At 34.9% G+C, this 19486-nt stretch overlaps 1 protein-coding gene across 5 annotated transcripts in view; it reads right to left on the reverse strand.

Annotated features, from left to right (window-relative positions):
• The window catches only part of SCN9A (sodium voltage-gated channel alpha subunit 9), a 155862-nt gene that overhangs the window by 18186 nt on the left and 118190 nt on the right, over nt 1–19486 (reverse strand). For all 5 annotated transcript variants that reach the window (XM_058549173.1, XM_058549170.1, XM_058549171.1 and 2 more), the window contains 4 exons: nt 17239–17359; nt 7690–7844; nt 4038–4211; nt 106–228 (listed from right to left, as the gene is read on the reverse strand). In XM_058549173.1, the coding sequence (XP_058405156.1) occupies nt 106–228; nt 4038–4211; nt 7690–7844; nt 17239–17359 (573 nt within the window). The remainder of the gene's footprint in view (nt 1–105; nt 229–4037; nt 4212–7689; nt 7845–17238; nt 17360–19486) is intronic.

Below are 19486 nucleotides of genomic sequence, written 5' to 3' on the forward strand. Positions count from 1 at the left end.
GTGTAAATATAAACAGTCCATAATTTCTATATACCCATTTTTTCACACTTTATCCTACACTTAAAAAATAAAAATATTATATTAGAAAGTTTAGTATTTTCTTACCCTCATTCCTTCAAATCTAGATAAAGCTCTTAGAGGTCTTAAAGCTCTAAGTGTTCGGAGTGATTTAATGGGGCCAAGGTCTGAGTAGCCAAGAGTGTTTGCAACTAAAGTCACCAAAGAAACCTATAAAAAATAAAATTTTCATTAATAATTTCGATGAAATAAAGCATAAAGAAGAAAAGTCAATTTCAAAGATCACTAAGAACAGCTCAAGAAGAACAATTGATTTTATATATTAAGTTATCTAGTCATTGCCTAAAAAATGGGTAAGATGGATGCTTTTGTAAGGAAATAGATTCAAAGGAAGGTTAACCAAAATAGAAAGCTACTTCTGATATCTGAATAAAAATCACACGTGCTTTTCACACTTTTGTAATCAATGGTTACGTATTTGCTTAATTCTGAATATTTAATTAGAGCAACTATCAAAATTTCAATTGAAATAAAACCCAGAGCATAACAAAGTGTGCAATTCTGCAGCTAAGTCATAAGAGGTTGGCATTTACTCAACCAAATTTAAATCCTAGTATAAACCTTGTTCAAAAGAATTTTGAAGGTTCATGATTTTGAGATGGGGCTAATTCCCCACAAGACTGTTCTGCCTTACGATTTCTCAGAATTGGCACCAAAGATTTACCTAGTAATAATCAGTGGGAGAAAAATCTCAATTGTATTGAAGAGAGCATGAGAATCTCTAGATGATCTCACTGGCTTCACAATCAACATAGACATACAGAACTTCATCTTGTTAGACAGACCTGCTACAATTACCACACCAGTCCCCAGCAAAAGTTTGTGTTCTTATCATAAATCATCTCAGAAGAAAGAACATAGACAGAAATAAAATCAATACACATTTTGGCAATAGAGCAATGAGCTCCTCAATGACTTTAGATCTGGATGTGGAAATGCTTTCAGTCTCTGAATAAATTCCATTTAAAATATCCATTTTTTTTACACTGTGTGTAGCAAGAGGCAATGTCTAAGAACAATGTCCAGAAGGCAGCTCTTCATTACAAATTAAGCAATGACTAAAAGATTCAAGTTCTCCAGGGAAGGGTAGGAACACTCGAGAGTCAACTTCCTTATATTTAACTATTGACAGAGTAGAAAAATTCATTGCTCACAAGTTCACTGCTGCTACTATTAGAGATTAGTAAACTGATCTATGAATCAGGATGTGTTGTAGTGTTTTTCTTCTCATGTAGTTACTTTCAAATGTCTCACTAAATGTAACATTGTTTCTTTTTAAGTCCTCAGGCTATATATCCAGCAAAACTAATTGTCCCTCATATCATTCTTAAATGCACCCAATCATTCAGGTCTATTATTTTCCACTTAAGTATACTTAAAAAAATAAGTATACTTCTTAAACAGAATAACAAGTGTTATCTTTTATCTATTTATTTATTTTTATCTTCTTTTTTATCAGGAAAAAATAAAGTTTGAAAATGTCTGTCATAATTTGAATAGCCCCTAAGGAAATGGTAGACCTGATCTCCAAACCACTGTTAGCTGTTATGATATTGAATATAATAGGTGCATATTATTGAGAAAACTACAGCATAGTCTGTAACTGAGAATATATATGCATATATATATATCTCTGCATACATATGCATATACACGATATATGCCCATACTGATGACTAATGCTCAATCAAGTAAGTTTCAAATATCAAGAAGCCTACAGAAATCAAATAAGTCCATCCTCTGAATGTCACATCAGATCAGTGGTTCTAAAACCTGAATACATAACAGAATATTGGAGGGCTTGTTACAACAGTTGGTTGGGTACCAACACCAGAGTTCCTGATTCAGTAGATCTTGAGTGGGTCCTGAGAATTGTACCCCTAACAAATTCCCACTTACATATTTACGTATAGAAATATTTACTTACCTTTTTTCAAAATCTTAAATAATATTTCAAATTGAAGCTATATACCTCCCTGAGTTCAGCATATTACATACTCCTAAATACTGAGAATCACCAATTCAGATTTTCAAATCAAAATAACTTCTATTAAATAGCCATATCTCTTTCTTAACTTAAATTCAATTCTACTTGTAACTTTTACTTCTTAAGCTCATTGATGAAAATAACGATATTTGGGATAATATTTTTAAAGATTTTTGAATATCTTAAATATTTTATAATAACTTTTAAAAGATCCAATCATATTTAAAGGTTAAGAGAAAAGAAATAACCTACATTCCTTCTATTATCTCTTTTTATTTTGGTTAGCTTTTCTTTAAAACTATTATATCACAAAAGCACCCCTTTCCATCTTACCATTTATTTTTCTAGGCAGTAACTAGGTAACATACATATAAAAGATGAATCAAAAAACAATCAAACAATATGAAATCATTACTATAAGGCATCAAAAATTAGAGTTCTCACAGAGAAAGCCCGAGAGAACATATGACATGTAATGCATGGCTATACCTTGGGAAAAAATTTGTTTTGCACACCACCTATATAAAAAAGAAAAATATTTTTTAAATATTTTATATATTGAGCTGTTAAAAAAGAGTTTACTGAGTTTTAGACAATGGTTGCGAAATTGAACTTTTGAGTAGATATGACTAGTTTAGGTTTAATTTTGCAGTCAGATTTTGCTATTTATAGGCATGCTTACTTGTAATTTTGATATCTATGAATGACACTGTATTAATTTGTTTTTCTGAAAAGTCTGATGATGTAAACTCTTGGTTAAATATTTAGAGCACTCGTTGGTACCATAAAACTTTACATGTTGCCCTCTAATTCCAGACATCAGATGGAAAACAAATCTCTAAAAACTATGATTGATTATAGGATGTTCCTTCCCTAACCACAACAACACGATTTTTGAAAATCTAGTAGAATTAGTAAAAAAGTGAAGAACATAAATCATTCTGAGAAAAATAAGATTGGGAGATTGAGGTCATGAATTAATTTAAGAAAGCCTTTTAAAATAATATAAAATATCATATATAATACTATTATATATGATATATTGATAAATTACATAATTAAATTATAAAATAAAATAATTAGAGTGAATTATTACTTCTAAATAAGAATGAATTCATAATAATAGGTCTGGTACCATTAATTTCTATTTGAAATGCCTTGATATCACAAGCTATTTTAGGATTCTCTTTCCTGACTACTTCAACAAGATGCCTAAAAAATATTTTTGCTTTGTTAAAAATAATGCATACACTGAAGCATTCTTATTATATTTTCAACAGTTTTCTGAATTTATTATTTGAAATTATTAATGCCTATTTCTCTGCTCCACTGCCACTCTAGAGATGAAGGGTAAACTAGATGTTTGAGACGGGGACAAGATTTGTGACTCATTTTAGTTTTCCCTATTACTGTGACTGAGATAAATATTTTGAAATTCCATGCCTTCCCTTCTCCTTAACACAGAGTTATTTAGCTTCAGCACTATCATTTTTACATAACTTTCAGCTAACATATTGAACAACTTGATATACCCCATCCTCTTTTATTTTCTAATTTTATATTGTAAAAAAATCAATATTTTAATCTGTGCCTCTGCTCTTTTCCATTCCCACCCCTCACCTCCTAGTTTTTCATTTTATTCTCATTTCCAACAGAAATGCTATTCAAATCATGTATATATATATATAAATTACATCTTCTCTGATTGCAGAAAACACATGCAAGAGTAAATAACATATATTACAATGATACAGAAAAGAATTTACATTTGTTGAAGAATTTATCTTTTGATATTCATCTCAAATATATTTCTACTGGCTGTATTAATATTTCTAAAAAGTAAAGCTGTAGCCTGAAAGTACAAAAACCTAACCAAAATTTAAATATGATGATATACAACATTAGCGAAGGTTTTTCAGAACACTTATTTGTAAGAATAAATCTTCTTTTAAAATTTACTTAATGCACCTACATCAACAATTAAGAAATCCAGCCAACACCAGGCATTGGTGAAATACGTTTTATAACCATATGCCACCCATTTTAGAAGCATTTCCAGAATGAAGATGTAAGTGAATATCTTGTCAGCATACTCCAGGATAATCTTAATGGTCTTTTTCTTTTCAATATATATATCTTCAAAAGCCTGTGAAAATAATATTCAAATTTCAATTCATGTATGACTTAAAGTTTAGGATTCATGACAAAAACAGGAAATAAAATTCTGATGGAGAAACCACTAAAATATAATACTATTGAGGCCAGCTGACTTTCTTCTGGTTTACAGCTACTGTGCAACACTTAATTCTAGTCTTCTCATCAGTGCATGCCCCTGGTCACCAGAGGTCAAGAGAAAAAGAGTGCAAAAGAATGAAATTATTTATAATTCTCTAAAAGAACCATAATCTCTGACACTTGCTGGGATTTCCACTCATCTGACTCTCGTTTTATCCACCTTCGAATTAGATAAGTCTTGATAATTTAAGACATGATTCCAGGGTCTGCCTCTCTTATGCATCTTGCTCACTCTGCACTCTCCTTTGACTGAGCAGTAGGATTTGGAGCCTCTCCTTCAGCTCTTACGTGCTTGTGCATTCCCAGTGCTCAGCACTGTGTCAAGAACACAGCAGGGGGCAAGGGAAGGTTTGCTACATAAATGAGTGCCATAGCTTATTAGGGCTATAGAACACAGAGGATGATTTCTTTCTTTGAATTTTGTACCAATATGGCATCATTCATTAAAAGCTTCAGCTCTACAAATGACTGTTATGTTTGTTCCACGATTGTGGCACCTTTTAGCACTCTCCAAGAACTTTTAGTGAGTGACAGACGATGATACTGTGGTCATAGCCACAAGTTCCTTGGGAAATAATTAAGTGGACTTAAAGAATTGGGCTCATTGAAGACTTTGAAAATGACTGCTGAGCTAAACAGGTCTAAAGTATTAGAATTTTCTCTTTCAAGTTTGAACACTATTCTCACCTTGTTGGAGAAAATGAAAGCAAAAAGGACCTGCATCCTTAGTGGGTACCATTATACTACCTGTCCACAGCCATGGGCTTATGCCATTCGTATTCTTCTTATTCCAAGTTCTTCTGTCAATACTTTAAAAATGATCCTCAGCACTTTTGGCAAATTGCTGGTATCAGTATCGAAGAAAACAGAAGTTGGGAGAGACAATGGACAGACCTACCAAGATGCTAAAAGAAGGTTCCAGCAGTTGGCAGAAGTTCTGAAAGTCAATGGAACTGAAGTGCAGAAACTGACGTCCAGCTCTCAGGACTTTCCTGCCTCCCTTCTCCAAGTTCTGGAGTAATCAGGCAAGCCACCTGAACAGAAACTCTGGCAATGCCTCAGTCCTTACAATGCAAGGACAAGGAAGGGGCTTGATCACAAAGAAGAGGGCTGTTCTGGAACTGGAGTGCAGAGCAGAACCCATAGCAAGACTTGATGCTGAGAAGCAAATACTCTATCTGAGTACACCTCGCTCTGACTAGTCCCAGAAGCTGAAACAGGATCCAGCCTGCAGCGCTCCTACCTTCTAGAACTAATTTTGTGGACGTGGGAGCAAGGAGGCAAGAAGGTTATTATGTGAGCTCTACCTGATTTGGGGCACAGGCTTTACTGTTACTTATCTCAGTTACCACTCATTTGTTTCTACCTGGTGAGTACTCCCCGTTCTGAGGAGCCACAGTACAGTGAAAAGTTATGGTGCCTTTGACTTCAGACTTCAGTTGTTATGGCTCTGTTATTTACTAGCTTTGGGACATCAAGCAACTTTTCAAACTCTGTACCCAGCTTCCTCATTGGTAAAATAGGCAAAACACTGTAATCTCACAGGATTGTTTGAAAATTAAGGGATAAAACCCATATAAAAATCTTGAAACACAATAAATATGTACTAAATTAGAGCTATTTCTTTATTTTATTATTAATTAAGGTATTATTAATTCATTCAAGTATTTTTAAAATCTAGCTCGATTGGAAAAATCCTGGAGTAAAAACATCAGTGTCTTGAAATACTTTTCCCTTTTCTTCCCCACATGATTCATCTGAATTTCAGTTTTGGCAGCACACTTCCCCCAAAATGTCATCTTTCTTTTTAGACATTTTGAACAAAGGATTACTCTAAACTTTTCTTTAATTTTTTGTAATCTCCTTCCTGAAAGTCTCAGTCACGTATGTAACTTAGCATGATTCACCAACTTCCTTAGTTATTAGGTATACAAGATAATGTAGACACAGTCAAGTTTCCTAGCTGCATTGTACCAGGTACGTAGAGTAGCACTTTCTTATTACATCTTTTGTTTTTGAGAGAGGAGACTTGTTGGGGGAGGCAATCCACCGTGGGCCCTGAGCATCCTTGCACGTTCTTGTTTGAGTATGCCAAGAATGCAAGGCCCTGACTGCTCATTTCTCAGGGTTGTTTTTGCAACAAGCAACCTTGAAGGATAAGGTAGTTTCCTTCTGGAACAAAAAGCAAGGTTGCTTACCGTTTGCTATAAAAGGTGGGGTTCCCTAAGCTCAGTGCTCCTCAGCTGTGACGCTAACCCACTGGGTGTGCAATGTTCATTTAGGTCCCTATTATGCCCCCTCCGACTTGGGGACCAGGGGAACCAATGCAAACATGTTGCTTTCTATGCCAAGAGTAATAAAGTCCTTTGTCTCTGACTTGGAAGTTTCATATCTTCTACCAGCATCCATGAAACAGTTAACTTATTATAAGTAGAGCAAAATCAAATTCCAGATCCGTGAAGATTGTCTATGAGGCAATATATAAAGTTCTTGAATATTCTGTTTTTAGTATAATGGAATTTCCAGTGGCATCTCTAGCTGGAACTGGGCTTCTAATGGCTCATCTCTTTTAGCGTCAGCAGGAAAGAAAAACAAATAAGAAAAGGCTGAGGGAGCTTGTAACTCTCCCAGATCCCTTTCAATCCTGATAGTAGGTGCTGGGTATAAGCACAAAAAATGAGAAACTTGTCCCATTCAGACCCTAGAACTACAGTCTATTTTCCCTTATAATAGCATGCAAGATGCTCCAGGAGCTGACATTGCCTATCTTTGTCCCAGGATCTCCGGTCACCACCTCCTTCCTGTATTTGCTCTTCCTTCCACGATACTTTCTACAGTTTGACAACTTTTAATTTCCTGAATATCTCATGCTGTTTTATGCTTCATTCCCCTCAGCCCACCTTCCTGGCTAGAAAATTCCTTATTCATCTTTTTAGATCTTGCAAAACATCATCTACCTTTCTGAAACCCCAAGCAGACAATTGTTCTTTCTCCAAAGCTTAATCATGTATATACTTCACTTAGAAACACATCCCCATTCTGTAATCACTTGTGCCTCTCTCTTCCCTAATGCTCTCTGAGCTCCTTGAGAAAAGTACCTGGATCTTTTCCATCTTTGCATTCTGGGCAGCAAGAATAATCCCTGGCACATAGTAGTGCTTAGTAAATATTTACTGAGCTAAACTAAAATTTTGTCCTTGGTACTAACCATAGGGATGAATTCTTAGGTAAAACAATTTACCATGATATTTTTATCTTCCAACTCATTTATTAAAAATATTGACTTATTGATTTAATCAATTTAACGCCTTAAGTGTCAGATCACTTACCAAAGCACCACTGCTGAGCAGGATCATGAGAACAATGAAGCTTTCAAACCAACTGTGTTCGACGATCCTGTAGCAGGTTTTCCTGATGTTCCACCAGATTTTTCCTTTCCCCGATTCTATGTTAACTTGGCAGCAAGGGAACCTCCGTACACAACCTGGCAAGCAAGACGTGCATATAAAATCTTGATATTCAGGATAAATAAAATATTTAAAATACATCATTTAATTGCTCCCTATGATAGTTCCTCAACCAAATAATTTCTAACACTTATACCTGAAGCTTCAAATAGATTCAACTTGGATGCTGTCTCCTCTCATTTCCTCTCTCGATGGTGTCTTCTTAATACTTGTCAGCAATTTCTAACTGGGGAGGTATTCTTATTTTCTGCACTTCCCTGATTTCTCATCAATCTCCTCTACAGTGTTTAAACCACTCATTACTTTTTATTATTGAAATCCTAGTACAATCCTAATCCTGATACACAATAAGCACTAAATAATTACTTGATGAATGAATGAACTAAAATCTCCAGACAAAAATGCACTTCAGGGCTTTACTTGCTGAAAGGTAAAGTTTCCTTGATGTAGATCTAGTCCACAATTTGGCGCTGGTTCAACTCCTCTATTAAAAACCCTTTGAGAAACACCATTCTAAGTAATATTAAGAAAACTAGTTGAAGTTCCCATTATCAAGTTCAAAAGAAACAGATCCTGATTAGAAAATGCAGATGAAACTGTTTCAGGTACTCTAAGTTAGAAAGAAATCTGACTTTGGAATCCTAAACGTAAAACACACCACTATAAAAAATTGAAGAACATTCTTATTTAAAAATTTTTAGGTTTACTCATTCACATTTCCATCAGACATTTATTATCTTCTTTGTACTCAGCTGTGTACATAGTTTCCTCTTCTCTGGGATCTATTTTTGCTTTTAGTTAGGCAGCTAGATATAGAGATAAATGACTATAACTGGATAAGGCAACTAAAATGACAGATATGCAGGGGTTATTTTAGTAGCATGGAAGAAGGCCACCTAACCTGGCTTGTTTGTTGAGAAGGCGAGGTCAGAGGAGGCTTTCTGGAAGAGGTAGAGCCTGAATTAAATCAAAGTATTAGCCAAAAAGAGTTTGGGTGGAATTCCAGGCCAAGAGGTAGCAAAATTTATTGTGAACAGGAATTAAAAGCAGTTCAGAATTATGATGAAGGTAAAGTGTACACAAAAGGCAGGGGTGAGAGATAAGGTTAGAGAAATTGGTCAGATTATGGAAAGCATTTTCCCTCACCTTAAGGAGTTTGGTCTATGTCTTATAGACAAAGAGGAGTAAGTGAAGGGTTGTAAGATGAGAATGATATAGGCAGATTGCAATTTCAATAGATTCCTCCAACAGTTGTGTGGAGGATAAGTTGCAAGAGGAGAAAAAAGAGGGGTAGAGGTAAAGAAAGACCTAGAGCCAGAAAACCATTTAGGGTTCTGGTTTGGTATCCCTAACAAGAAGGATAGATTAGGGCAACTCTAGCTAGGAACCAGAGCAACAACAGACTCAAGATATATTCGGCAGGTAAAAACAGCAGGATTTGGTGACTGATTGGATAAAGGATGTAAGAGAAAGGGTGGAGCCCAGGACAATTGGGTGGATGTCAGCAATGAAATGAAGACCAAAGGAGCAAGAGTTACTTGGGAGGTAATGAGTTTGAGATGCCAGTGAAACTTCTAAATACAGATATCTGTAGATATTTTGAGGTGTGAATCTGAAGCTCAGGGGAAAAGCGCGGGCTAGAAAAGAATATGTGGAAATCATTAGCACAGATGTGTCCCCTGAGATCAGGACAGTTGTTGAAGTCACACAAAAAACGTATTTAGGGTGAGGAGAGCAAAGAGTCAAGTCTGGAACATTCTAGAACAGCAGTATTAAGGGACAGAATTCAGTGGCATGCTGGAGCCAGCTCATACTGGCTCTTAATTACTCATTAAATTATTAGGAAATTTTGCTAGCCTGTTTTTAAGTGCAGCCATTATCAAAAATTAAATTGTATAAACTTAAAATTATAACTTACTTTAAAAAAGGTAATAAATAATAAAAACATATCACTCTCTAATCATTTTACTATTATCTATGCTCTTGAGTATATTTATATATTCTGAATGGTGGAAAAATGTTATACTATTGGGCTACTGTGCATCTCTTCCCAACTCCACAGTCAATGAAGTCACATCAGTAGTTTGAAATCAGCCATAGTGGGAATCTTTACACTACAAAAGTCATCAAATGCTATAAATCAGGGCTTATTGATATTCTAGACTAGACTTAAGAAAGTGATGGAGGAAATGTTAATACAACAGTAAAAGTTTGTAGCCATACGCTGGGAATAGCACAAAAAATTGAAGAAATATTCTTTCATTATTCAAATTCTATTATCTGATTCAGCCAAGATTTGCTCACGTCACTGATGAATGTGTGAATGAGTGAAGTTCCGACACGTAGCTTCTTTGTTTCACTTTCACCTAACTGATTAACATAAATGAAAACACCAACCAACCTTCAGGTTAAAACTATACTAGTTCATCAATTGCAATCATTAGTTGTCTATAAATACAAAATTTTGGCAAAACTCAACAAAAGCATTCTGTGGGAATCAGTTAGCTATATGAAATGTACAATAAAAAATGTTCATGTTATTATTTGTAAATTGTGCACCATATATCCTTTATATCAGTGACATTTCTAATAAACTGATGTATGTACGTATAGTTTCTTTTTCTTTGAGAAGTGGTTCTTATACATCACCTGCACACCACTGGAATGGGTGGAAGAAGAGAAAACCTTGAAGGAGAAGAGGCAGAGAAAGAGTGGGCGAGAGGTACAACAGGCTGCGGTAAGAGAGAAGTCAGGTGTAAAATGTTTCGTGAAGGACCGGTGAACACAGCTATGACCAAGAGAGGCTCAGAAAGATAATGACTGAAAACTTCATTTTTAAATTAAAAAAAATTTAAAGTTGATTAAAATATAAACAACCAGAATTACTTTGAAGAAGAGGAAGAATTTAAAAAGAACTATAGTTAATTCCTCTGTTAAAAAATTTTACATGAAAAACCTCATTCGGAGGGAGGGTAGGAGGTTGGAAAGCACTTTTTAGATACTTGTTTCAGAAGTTTGTAAGTTAGGCGCTTTAAAAAATAATTTCCTTCTCTATAAAACAATATATTTCATAGAAAATATTGAGCTTATCAAGTAATAACTTCAGATAATCATAAACTGTATGTCCTGAAACAACAAAACTAGAATTCTCTTGATGAACTATGGTTTTTTGACAATGTCTTGTTAAGGTTTCTTTCACGATTCTGAAGAGAAATTAGTTCCTTGATCCAGTTAATAGGAGATATCTCCTAGCCCTTTAATTTCCAGCTCTATAGAAAAGTTGCAAGCTAGGTTTTTTCCACAAAGTCTCTGGTAGTTTTGCTCTCATGTATATTTTATGTGTTCCTATCCTTTCTCTCTGGAAGCTTCTAAGTTCCCAGAAGGCTAAAACTCTGTCTGTTAGGGCTTTTCTTTCTGTTTACAATACTTGCTATAGTCCTTACTGCAGTCCTACATGGCTATGGATAGTTGATTTAAAACAGACGTAATCTTCCCAAAAAAGAGTTCTAAAATCTTTTAAGCAGTTAGTCATTATCTGAAAGGTTGCATCTCTGTGAATTCTAGAATTTACACAAATATTGGATGAAAAAGAAAAAAAAAAAAACCAAGATGAATGGAAAATATACACATGGCTTCATTTATTCAATGTTAATTATGATTAACATGACCTCAGATCTGACAGAATTTATCCTCACTGTACTTAAAATAATTACTTTATATCTCAAAATGCATTTAGTAAAGAGAGAGTATTTTATAAAATGATATGGAAAAATAGTAAAAGAGTAGGGCAAAAAGTTGACTCCCCGATAATCTCTTTCAGGGCAAAAGAAAACCTCAGAACGAATGGAAATGTTTAAGATCAAATTATTTTTTTATATTAACTTAATGCTTGAGACTTTAGAATTCATCTCAAATTTAAAAACAAAGATCTCATGTAGAACAGAATCTATCTGCCTCAAGTACAATTGCCAGAAGGGAGAGTTATCCCTTTGGTTAAGATTTTACTATGTGGGATTTATTTTTGTCAGTCTTAAAGTTGGAGAGATATATTATTCCTATGATTGGGGCAAGAAAAGGCACTATACATTCCAATTAGAAAAGTGAGTAAACTTTTTATTTGAGATGACGGATCATAAATATTGCCCTCAGGATTCAGCACACCTCAGAGAATTTCTCTTATTTTGAGGCAGGAGTGCTTGACTGCCTATCTGGCTTTTAAGCAAAAGCATATCCCAAGAGGTTTCCAACCTAGCTGGTTAGCAACGTTATCACACCTTCTTCTTAAAAAGGACTATTAATTAAATGTAAACATATCAGAGAAACTTTCAAACATTTTAATGGGTCCCGGTGGGTAAATGCTATTTCTTTTGGGTAGTTTCATTAATTTGCTCTCATGATGCGTTACATAAAGTCTATGCTGGGTTTCATCATGTTAAACCAATACTCTCGAATAAAAAAGGCAAGACAGATAACCCATTAATAAGAATATAATAGCATGATCAGTATAATTAATGTAAAAATTGATTAGGAAAATGTCTTTTTTCACTACTTCTTAAAAATTTCTAAATCCTCTAAAACAAATGTTTGGTCCACATTTTCCTTCCAAACAAAGATAAAAATAAAAGGCACAAAGGAGTTGGTTATTGTTATTCAAGTTAGAATTAGTTACTAGTTATTTTATAGGAAGTTGATGAACTCAGAACACTTTTGGAAGAAATTGCGTTGGCTCCTCTTACCAAATTAACAGAAAATATATTATTTAAAAAAAAAGATATCTTTATCACATCCTAGTCCTGATTTTGTAATTTATTAATTGTATAATCCAAAAGGAGTACAATATAAAACCAAGCAGAATCAGAGTCATGTCATGTTCATAACCATACACGTTGCCAAGACATGTAGATTTAAGGATAGAGAAGAGGAATGCCAGATCTAAGGAAAGAGCCTGAAGTCTTGAATTATAAAGCTAATGGAACAGAACTAAGAAAAGACATGGAGTAAGGAGAGGACAAATGTAAAGAAGAGGAACAAGATGGAATTACTCAAGTGACAGTTAGGAAGTTGAAAAGGATCAATGGATGTGAAGCAATGAACAACAAAATCATTTTGGCATTCATCTTCACTGAAAACACAACTATTCTGATTTAACTCTCACACTTCTTTTGAGTTTTCTGTTGCCTTTCAGGTAACAAAAATCTTTGGAGGCCAAATGCTGCTGTAAACTGGCATTGGTTCTAGCTCAGTTCTTGCAGACCAATCGCGAACTGGTGAGAGTCATTTCCAATGTAAATGAACAAGTTCCTGATTTCCCATCCTAAGAAGCCCACTCATTTTGAAGTCTTCATGTGGAAACTATATATTTCCAGTTTCTGAGGCCCCAAACTTGAGTCATCATTGACTCTTCTCTTTCTTTCACATCCGACATCCAATCCATCCACAAATCCTTTCAGCTTTAACTTCAAAATATACTCAGAATCTCATACTCCCATCATTCCTAATACTACCACAGTAATCTAAGCTCCCCTCATCTCTCACCTGGATTACTGCAGAAACATGCAAGAAGCTTCCCAGCGTCTGCCCTTGCTATCCACCCATCTACTCTTAAGATGGCATTTTGTGGGAATTTAAATGAGATGCTTATAATGTCCTTCAAAGCTCTTACGATCTGGCCTCTACTATGTCTCTGACCTCAACTTTTACCACTCTTCCCATCTCTGAATCTGTTCTATTGGATCCTTGATTTTCCTCAAGTGTTGTGCATATTCCCACCTCTGGGCATGTGCCTTCATTACAATGCCTAAAATACTCTTCCTTCTTATATTTGTGTGGCCCACTTCAATTTTCTTCAGGTCTCTGATCAAACGTTAGCCTTTTAGAAAGGGCTTCTCTGACCACTTATTTTTATGATAGTAGGTTCCTACCCCTCAACCTTAGTATTCCCCTTTTCATTCTATTTCTCCATAGCATGTATCACTTATCTGACCTACTACATATTGACATATTTATTTGGGCCAAGGACATTGTTTTTTTCACTGCTTTTTCTCTCTCCAGTGCTCAGGGCTGGGCCTGGCATACAGATGGTGTTTAATAATTATTTGTTGATTGGACAAAAGAATGAAGAAGTGGATAAATGGTTGAAAAGCTCAGCAAATTGGCTGCCCTGTTTAAGTGAGTATGAAGTCTCCAGTGCAGCACAGCTGCTCAAATTGGTATGACTCAGAGATGTGTGTTCCCTCACAGATTTTGTCCTTTTAAAAAAAAATTATTATTTTTTTTTACTTAAATTTTTATTGAGGTAGGACATACATAAAGTATAGTACACAAAATTTAAATACATAGATTGATAGTCTCGTGTAATAGACATGTAGGTCATGATATAACATTTCTAGCACCCAGAAAGTACCCTCATGCCCTTCCCCAATCTGCACTCCCTAAAGGTAACTCCTAGTCTGACTTCTATCTTTGTAGATTGATTTTGCCTATTCTCTTTTTTCTCCAGCTTTATTGAGGTATAGTTGACAATTACAAATTGTACATATTTAAGGTATACAACTTGATGATTTGATATAAGTATATGTTGTGAAATAATCACCACAATCAAGCTAATTAACATAGCCATCACCTCACATAGTTACCAATTTCTTCTTCTTCTTCTTTTTGTGGCGAGAACATTTAAGATCTATCCTTTTTAGCAAATTTCAAGCATACAATACAGTGTTGTTAACTATAGTCACACTGTTGTACATTAGATCTTCAGAACATACTCATCTTGCATAACTGAAACTTTCAACCTCAGCAAATTTTCAATAGTCAACAACAAAGTTCATTTGAAAATGTGTTTCTATAGTACCTCTTATATATTAGACTCAAATTAGAAGTTATGAATAATATCAAAGTAATCCTGTAAGTATTCTTGTTGATATTTTGTAGGATTAAAATAACATGTGTAAAGTTTGATCACAGTAAGATAGCACTGACAGTCTGAAATAGCTTAGCATGAATATTTTCTCTAGAGGATTTAAGTTTTTCTAAAGCCCTTTTCTGATTTGAAGACATAATTTGTTTGATAATCCCACCTTCTTTCTAGTTATCCTGGAATTTTAAGTCAAGGTCATTCATAAAATGAGTGGAAGAAATCTTGGTAGTATCTGTACAAATTTAAGTTTACATGGTGCTAGTCAATTTAATTTCATCATGATGATGAAATACATGATAAAATTCTTAACACTTCTAAAGGAAATTCCATGTGTTTTGCTTATGGTGTTAATTTCAGCAAACACAAAATTTCTATTAATTGGGTGTCATACTTGTTTGCTTCTCACATAAGATGAGATTTGGCTTGTATTTAAGGAAAATTTATGCATCCATTGCAGTTCGCAGATATCTTTGTTTGCCAGTCATTTTGTTTACTGCATGACTGTTACAGGAGACTGGTTGAGAAAATCTTGGAGAATGAAAGCAAGTCAGTGATTTCTACAAAGAATACTGATGCTGAGGGTAAGTCCATGAGTAGATCATGAGTCGTTATCATCAAGCTATCATAGCTTCTAGAGAGATCGTTAACAGAACACTTTAAAAACAATACGGAGGGCCGGCCCCGTGGCTTAGCGGTTAAGTGCTAGCGCTCCGCTACTGGTGGCCTGGGTTCGGATCCTGGGCGCGCACCGACGCACCGCTTCTCCAGCCATGCTGAGGCTGCGTCCTGCATACAGCAACTAGAAAGATGTGCAACTATGACATACAACTATCTACTGGGGCTTTGGGGAAGAAAAAAAAAAAGGAGGAAGATTGGCAATGGATGTTAGCTCAGAGCCGGTCCTCCTCAGCAAAAGGCGAGGATTAGCGTGGAGGTTAGCTCAGGGCTGATCTTCCTCACAAAAAAAATAAAATAATAAAATAAATAAAAACAATACGGAAAATAGAAGGAGATGAAAGATAGGCACTGTGCTAATTAATTTATGAGTTATCTCATGTCATCTCACCATCCCTACGATATGGATGCTGTTGTCATATCCATTTTACAGATGAGGCATCTGAGGTATAAGATTTAAAAACATGCTCAAGGTCTCACAGAGAGTTAGCAGTAGGCCAATTAGAACTCATGTTTATCAGGCTCCAAAGCTTGCGCTCTAAATTATTGTCTTATATCGCAACCCTGCTCTAGGTTTGTGTTTTTACTTATATGACACAATACTTGCTTAGAAAACACTGCATACTTGCCAAAGCCAAGTTCAAAGTTGCTACGTTGAATAAAATCCCTGAAAAGTTCCAGGAGTAGTAAAAAGTTCAGTAAGGCAGAAAGAAAGTGAAAAGGAGTGAAAGGAGGTACTGTTAAAAAGAATAGACTGAGGCTAAATGTAAAGGGCTTTACCTGCCAAATTAAGGACTTCAGATTTTATCCTACCAATGGTTCTCAAATTTTAGTGTGCATCAAAATTGCCTGGAGGACCTGAGCCCTATCCTCAGAGTTTCTGATCAACTTGTGGTTTCCGTGATCAACTTGTGGCTAGAAAGGAATAGGTTAGGGCTGACTTAAAAGTTTTCAGCTTGAGAGACAAGATAGATCATAATGTCACTAAGTGAAGTAAAGACCAGAGGAAGCTGCAGATTATATGGGGGAAACCCCCCTAAAGTTTGTTTTCAACTTATTAAACTTGAGGTGTTTAAAGACAACAGGTGGAGATGAGCAACTAGGAGTTGTAGGCAGATCTGGAACTCAAGTGTGAAGTCAAGGGTAAAGATAATGATTTAAGAGTCAAAAACACAGAAATGGCTGTTCAAGCCATGGACATGAATGAAACCCCTTAGGGCCAGAGAACAAGAAAAGAAGATAACCAAGCATCAAAATGTGGGGGAATGTCATTATTGAAGGGATGTGCATAAAAATAGTCACTAAAAGAAATAGGAGAAGAAACTCAGAACTCTCAGAGACGTAAAAGAAGAAGAAAGGTAGAGTGTGGCCTCTGAAACCAAGAGAAGGAAGAATTTTGAGACAGACTGTGGTCAACAGTATCAAATGATTTCCTTTGGGTTAGTGAGTAGCTTCAACTTTTGATGGAAAGGACAATAGTACCGTCTATCCAATTAAGTTGTGTTCTAGTGGATCCATGGAGCTGGGAACATGAATTAAGGATCTAAATGAGAAGTATAACCTTCCTACAGTAAGTAGAGTGCTTTACAGTATAACACACTGTCATTGTAAATTCTAATTAGTAGAGAACGGTAAGTATGGAAACTGAAGCTTAGAGAGCTCCAGTGACTTGCCTTTAGTCATAGAGTCTTCACTTAATCAGCATGGAATGGAGTCTTCTGACTTTTTACTAAACAACACCCTGGTAAGTATTAGGTTTTAAGACAAAAGCCAAAACACTAATAAATGGATGGTAAACAAGGTCTCAATTTTTCTCTTACCATCTGTGAAACAGGCCTCTGGCTCATCTGAATTTCCAGGTTCAGCCTCTGCTTCTTCTCCTTCTCCTGGCAGAGGGTTATCAACTGTGCTGCACTCAGAGGAGCTCGATCGGTTCAGCCTCTAAAATGAAATTCACCACCCCACCACAGAGTTCATTTAGGGATCATTCAGATCTTGCATTTAAACCACATTTAATAATCAGAGTCATGCAAAGTGTTATGAAAAAAGATTAACAGTATGATGGCAATAAAAAACATATAAACACACACTGCGGTCAGATAACCTTACAATGCATCTACGCTTGATCTTTCTATCTACACATCCTGTGAAAATAAATTTTATTACTTTTATTATGCTAACAAGTAAGTATTTGAACAGAATTAGTATAAAGTAATATTTTTATGGAAACTATAACATTTGCAAAGAATTGGCCATATTTTATTTTGATTTATGTTTAATATAAATTTGTATACACCAATAATTATTATTTTAGAACAACCAAGACCCTAATGGCAATAACATACAAGTGCCAAATTGCCAACACCTGGTAATTGACAGGTTCAATCTGACAATTGGCAGAAAAAGCTTGCTGATACTTAAAATTTAAAAAAAGAAAGGAATCAGTGTAAAATGAAATCAAACGTACTTTTTCTCTTATCTCTTGGATTTAAGAAAATGTATCAGGATGATATAGATAGAAGGCCTTTCATCAAGACCAAAAAAGTCAAATATTGTACTGGAAGCAAAATGCCAAAGATCATAGTAATTATATCATCCAACACCACCCATTTTAGTCATAAAATTTCAGGATATAGTAGAAAAGATCAGAAAGTATTATTTCTGAGATAGTGGCTACTAAAGTGAGCACCACATGCAAACTCTGAAACAAAGATTCAATGAAATTAAACATGGCAGACCAACACATGAGAGGAATGAATTCATTGTCATTATGATCTTATAATTGATCATAACACAAACAAGTTCTTCCCACCCAGAACTTTATGATCAAACATGATGTTTACACACATACACAGAAACTTTTAGGAAAAAATACGTACAGCAATTGTAGCAAAACCCTGTCAAATTTTCCTAATACTGTTTTATAAGGGGTAGAGCAGCACATCAATGGAAGAGTTCATTTTTCATTCTCATTTGCTAAATGACATGTGAATATTAAAACTACTAGTTATTACAGCACATACTTCTCTTAGTAGGATCACAGCTTTACTTTTTTTTAGAAAAGTTTAAACAAACGAAAGTGCTAAAAATGAAGAAATACACATTTCAGTTAAATTGACTCTTCAATCTATTAATTTGCATTAATATCATAGGCCCAATATAAAATATTAACTTTTAGAGATTGACTTGGAAGCTAAAAGTGTTCTTTATGGGTACCACATTAAATTCTCAGTACTATTATTATGACATAATATTCAACATCAATCAAAAAGGCATTGATAAGGTATTGTACGTAAGGAATGATGTAAGTTAAGTTATTTTTATACCTGGAGTAAAGGATTATGAATACCCTATTAAATTAATACTTGTAATCTGTGTTTGAATAGAAGCATTATTTCTACCAGGTTGAAGAGTTTTAAAATAGTATGAATTTTGAACAGTCTCAGTATGAAATTTTGTTTAAAAAGCATTTAAACTGATCGAATTCATCTAAAATCACTTTAAAATAAAGCAAGTACAAATTAATTATAAGACGGTACATTCTGTAAGATTTAAGGCTTTAAAACATATATTACTCCAGGAAACAATGGGGAAATTTATAATTACTAATATGTCCTATTGTGCCAATTGCCATAAAAACCAATTTTAAGTACTATATCCAAAAGACTGCAATTATTTGATGTCCTCAATTCTTGACCTCGCAGCAAGTGAACTGTCACCAGGGAACTGAACGACTAGGCATTATGATTCTGTGGAGATGTCACTAAGTCCTTCCATCCTGAAAAAAAGAAGAGTGGCTTGGATTTTGAGGCAAAGCAGTGGGAGGAACTGATAATTGAAAGAATACAGAGCCCCTCCCTGCTATTAGCCAAAATATTGACAACTAGGAAATAGTTATAATGGTTTTCTCTCAGCTGGTAACAACTCGCAAAGAAAATAATTCAAATTTGCAGAATTCTGACCTAGGCTAAATTAATGAAAACACCTTCAACCTCAATATTTGGTTTTCTCAATTTTCAAAAGAGCATTAACAAAGAAAACTTATGCCACGTTAATTCATAAGCAAGT

The sequence above is a fragment of the Diceros bicornis genome, chromosome 10 (assembly GCF_020826845.1).
Source record: "Diceros bicornis minor isolate mBicDic1 chromosome 10, mDicBic1.mat.cur, whole genome shotgun sequence".
Lineage (NCBI taxonomy): Eukaryota > Metazoa > Chordata > Mammalia > Perissodactyla > Rhinocerotidae > Diceros > Diceros bicornis.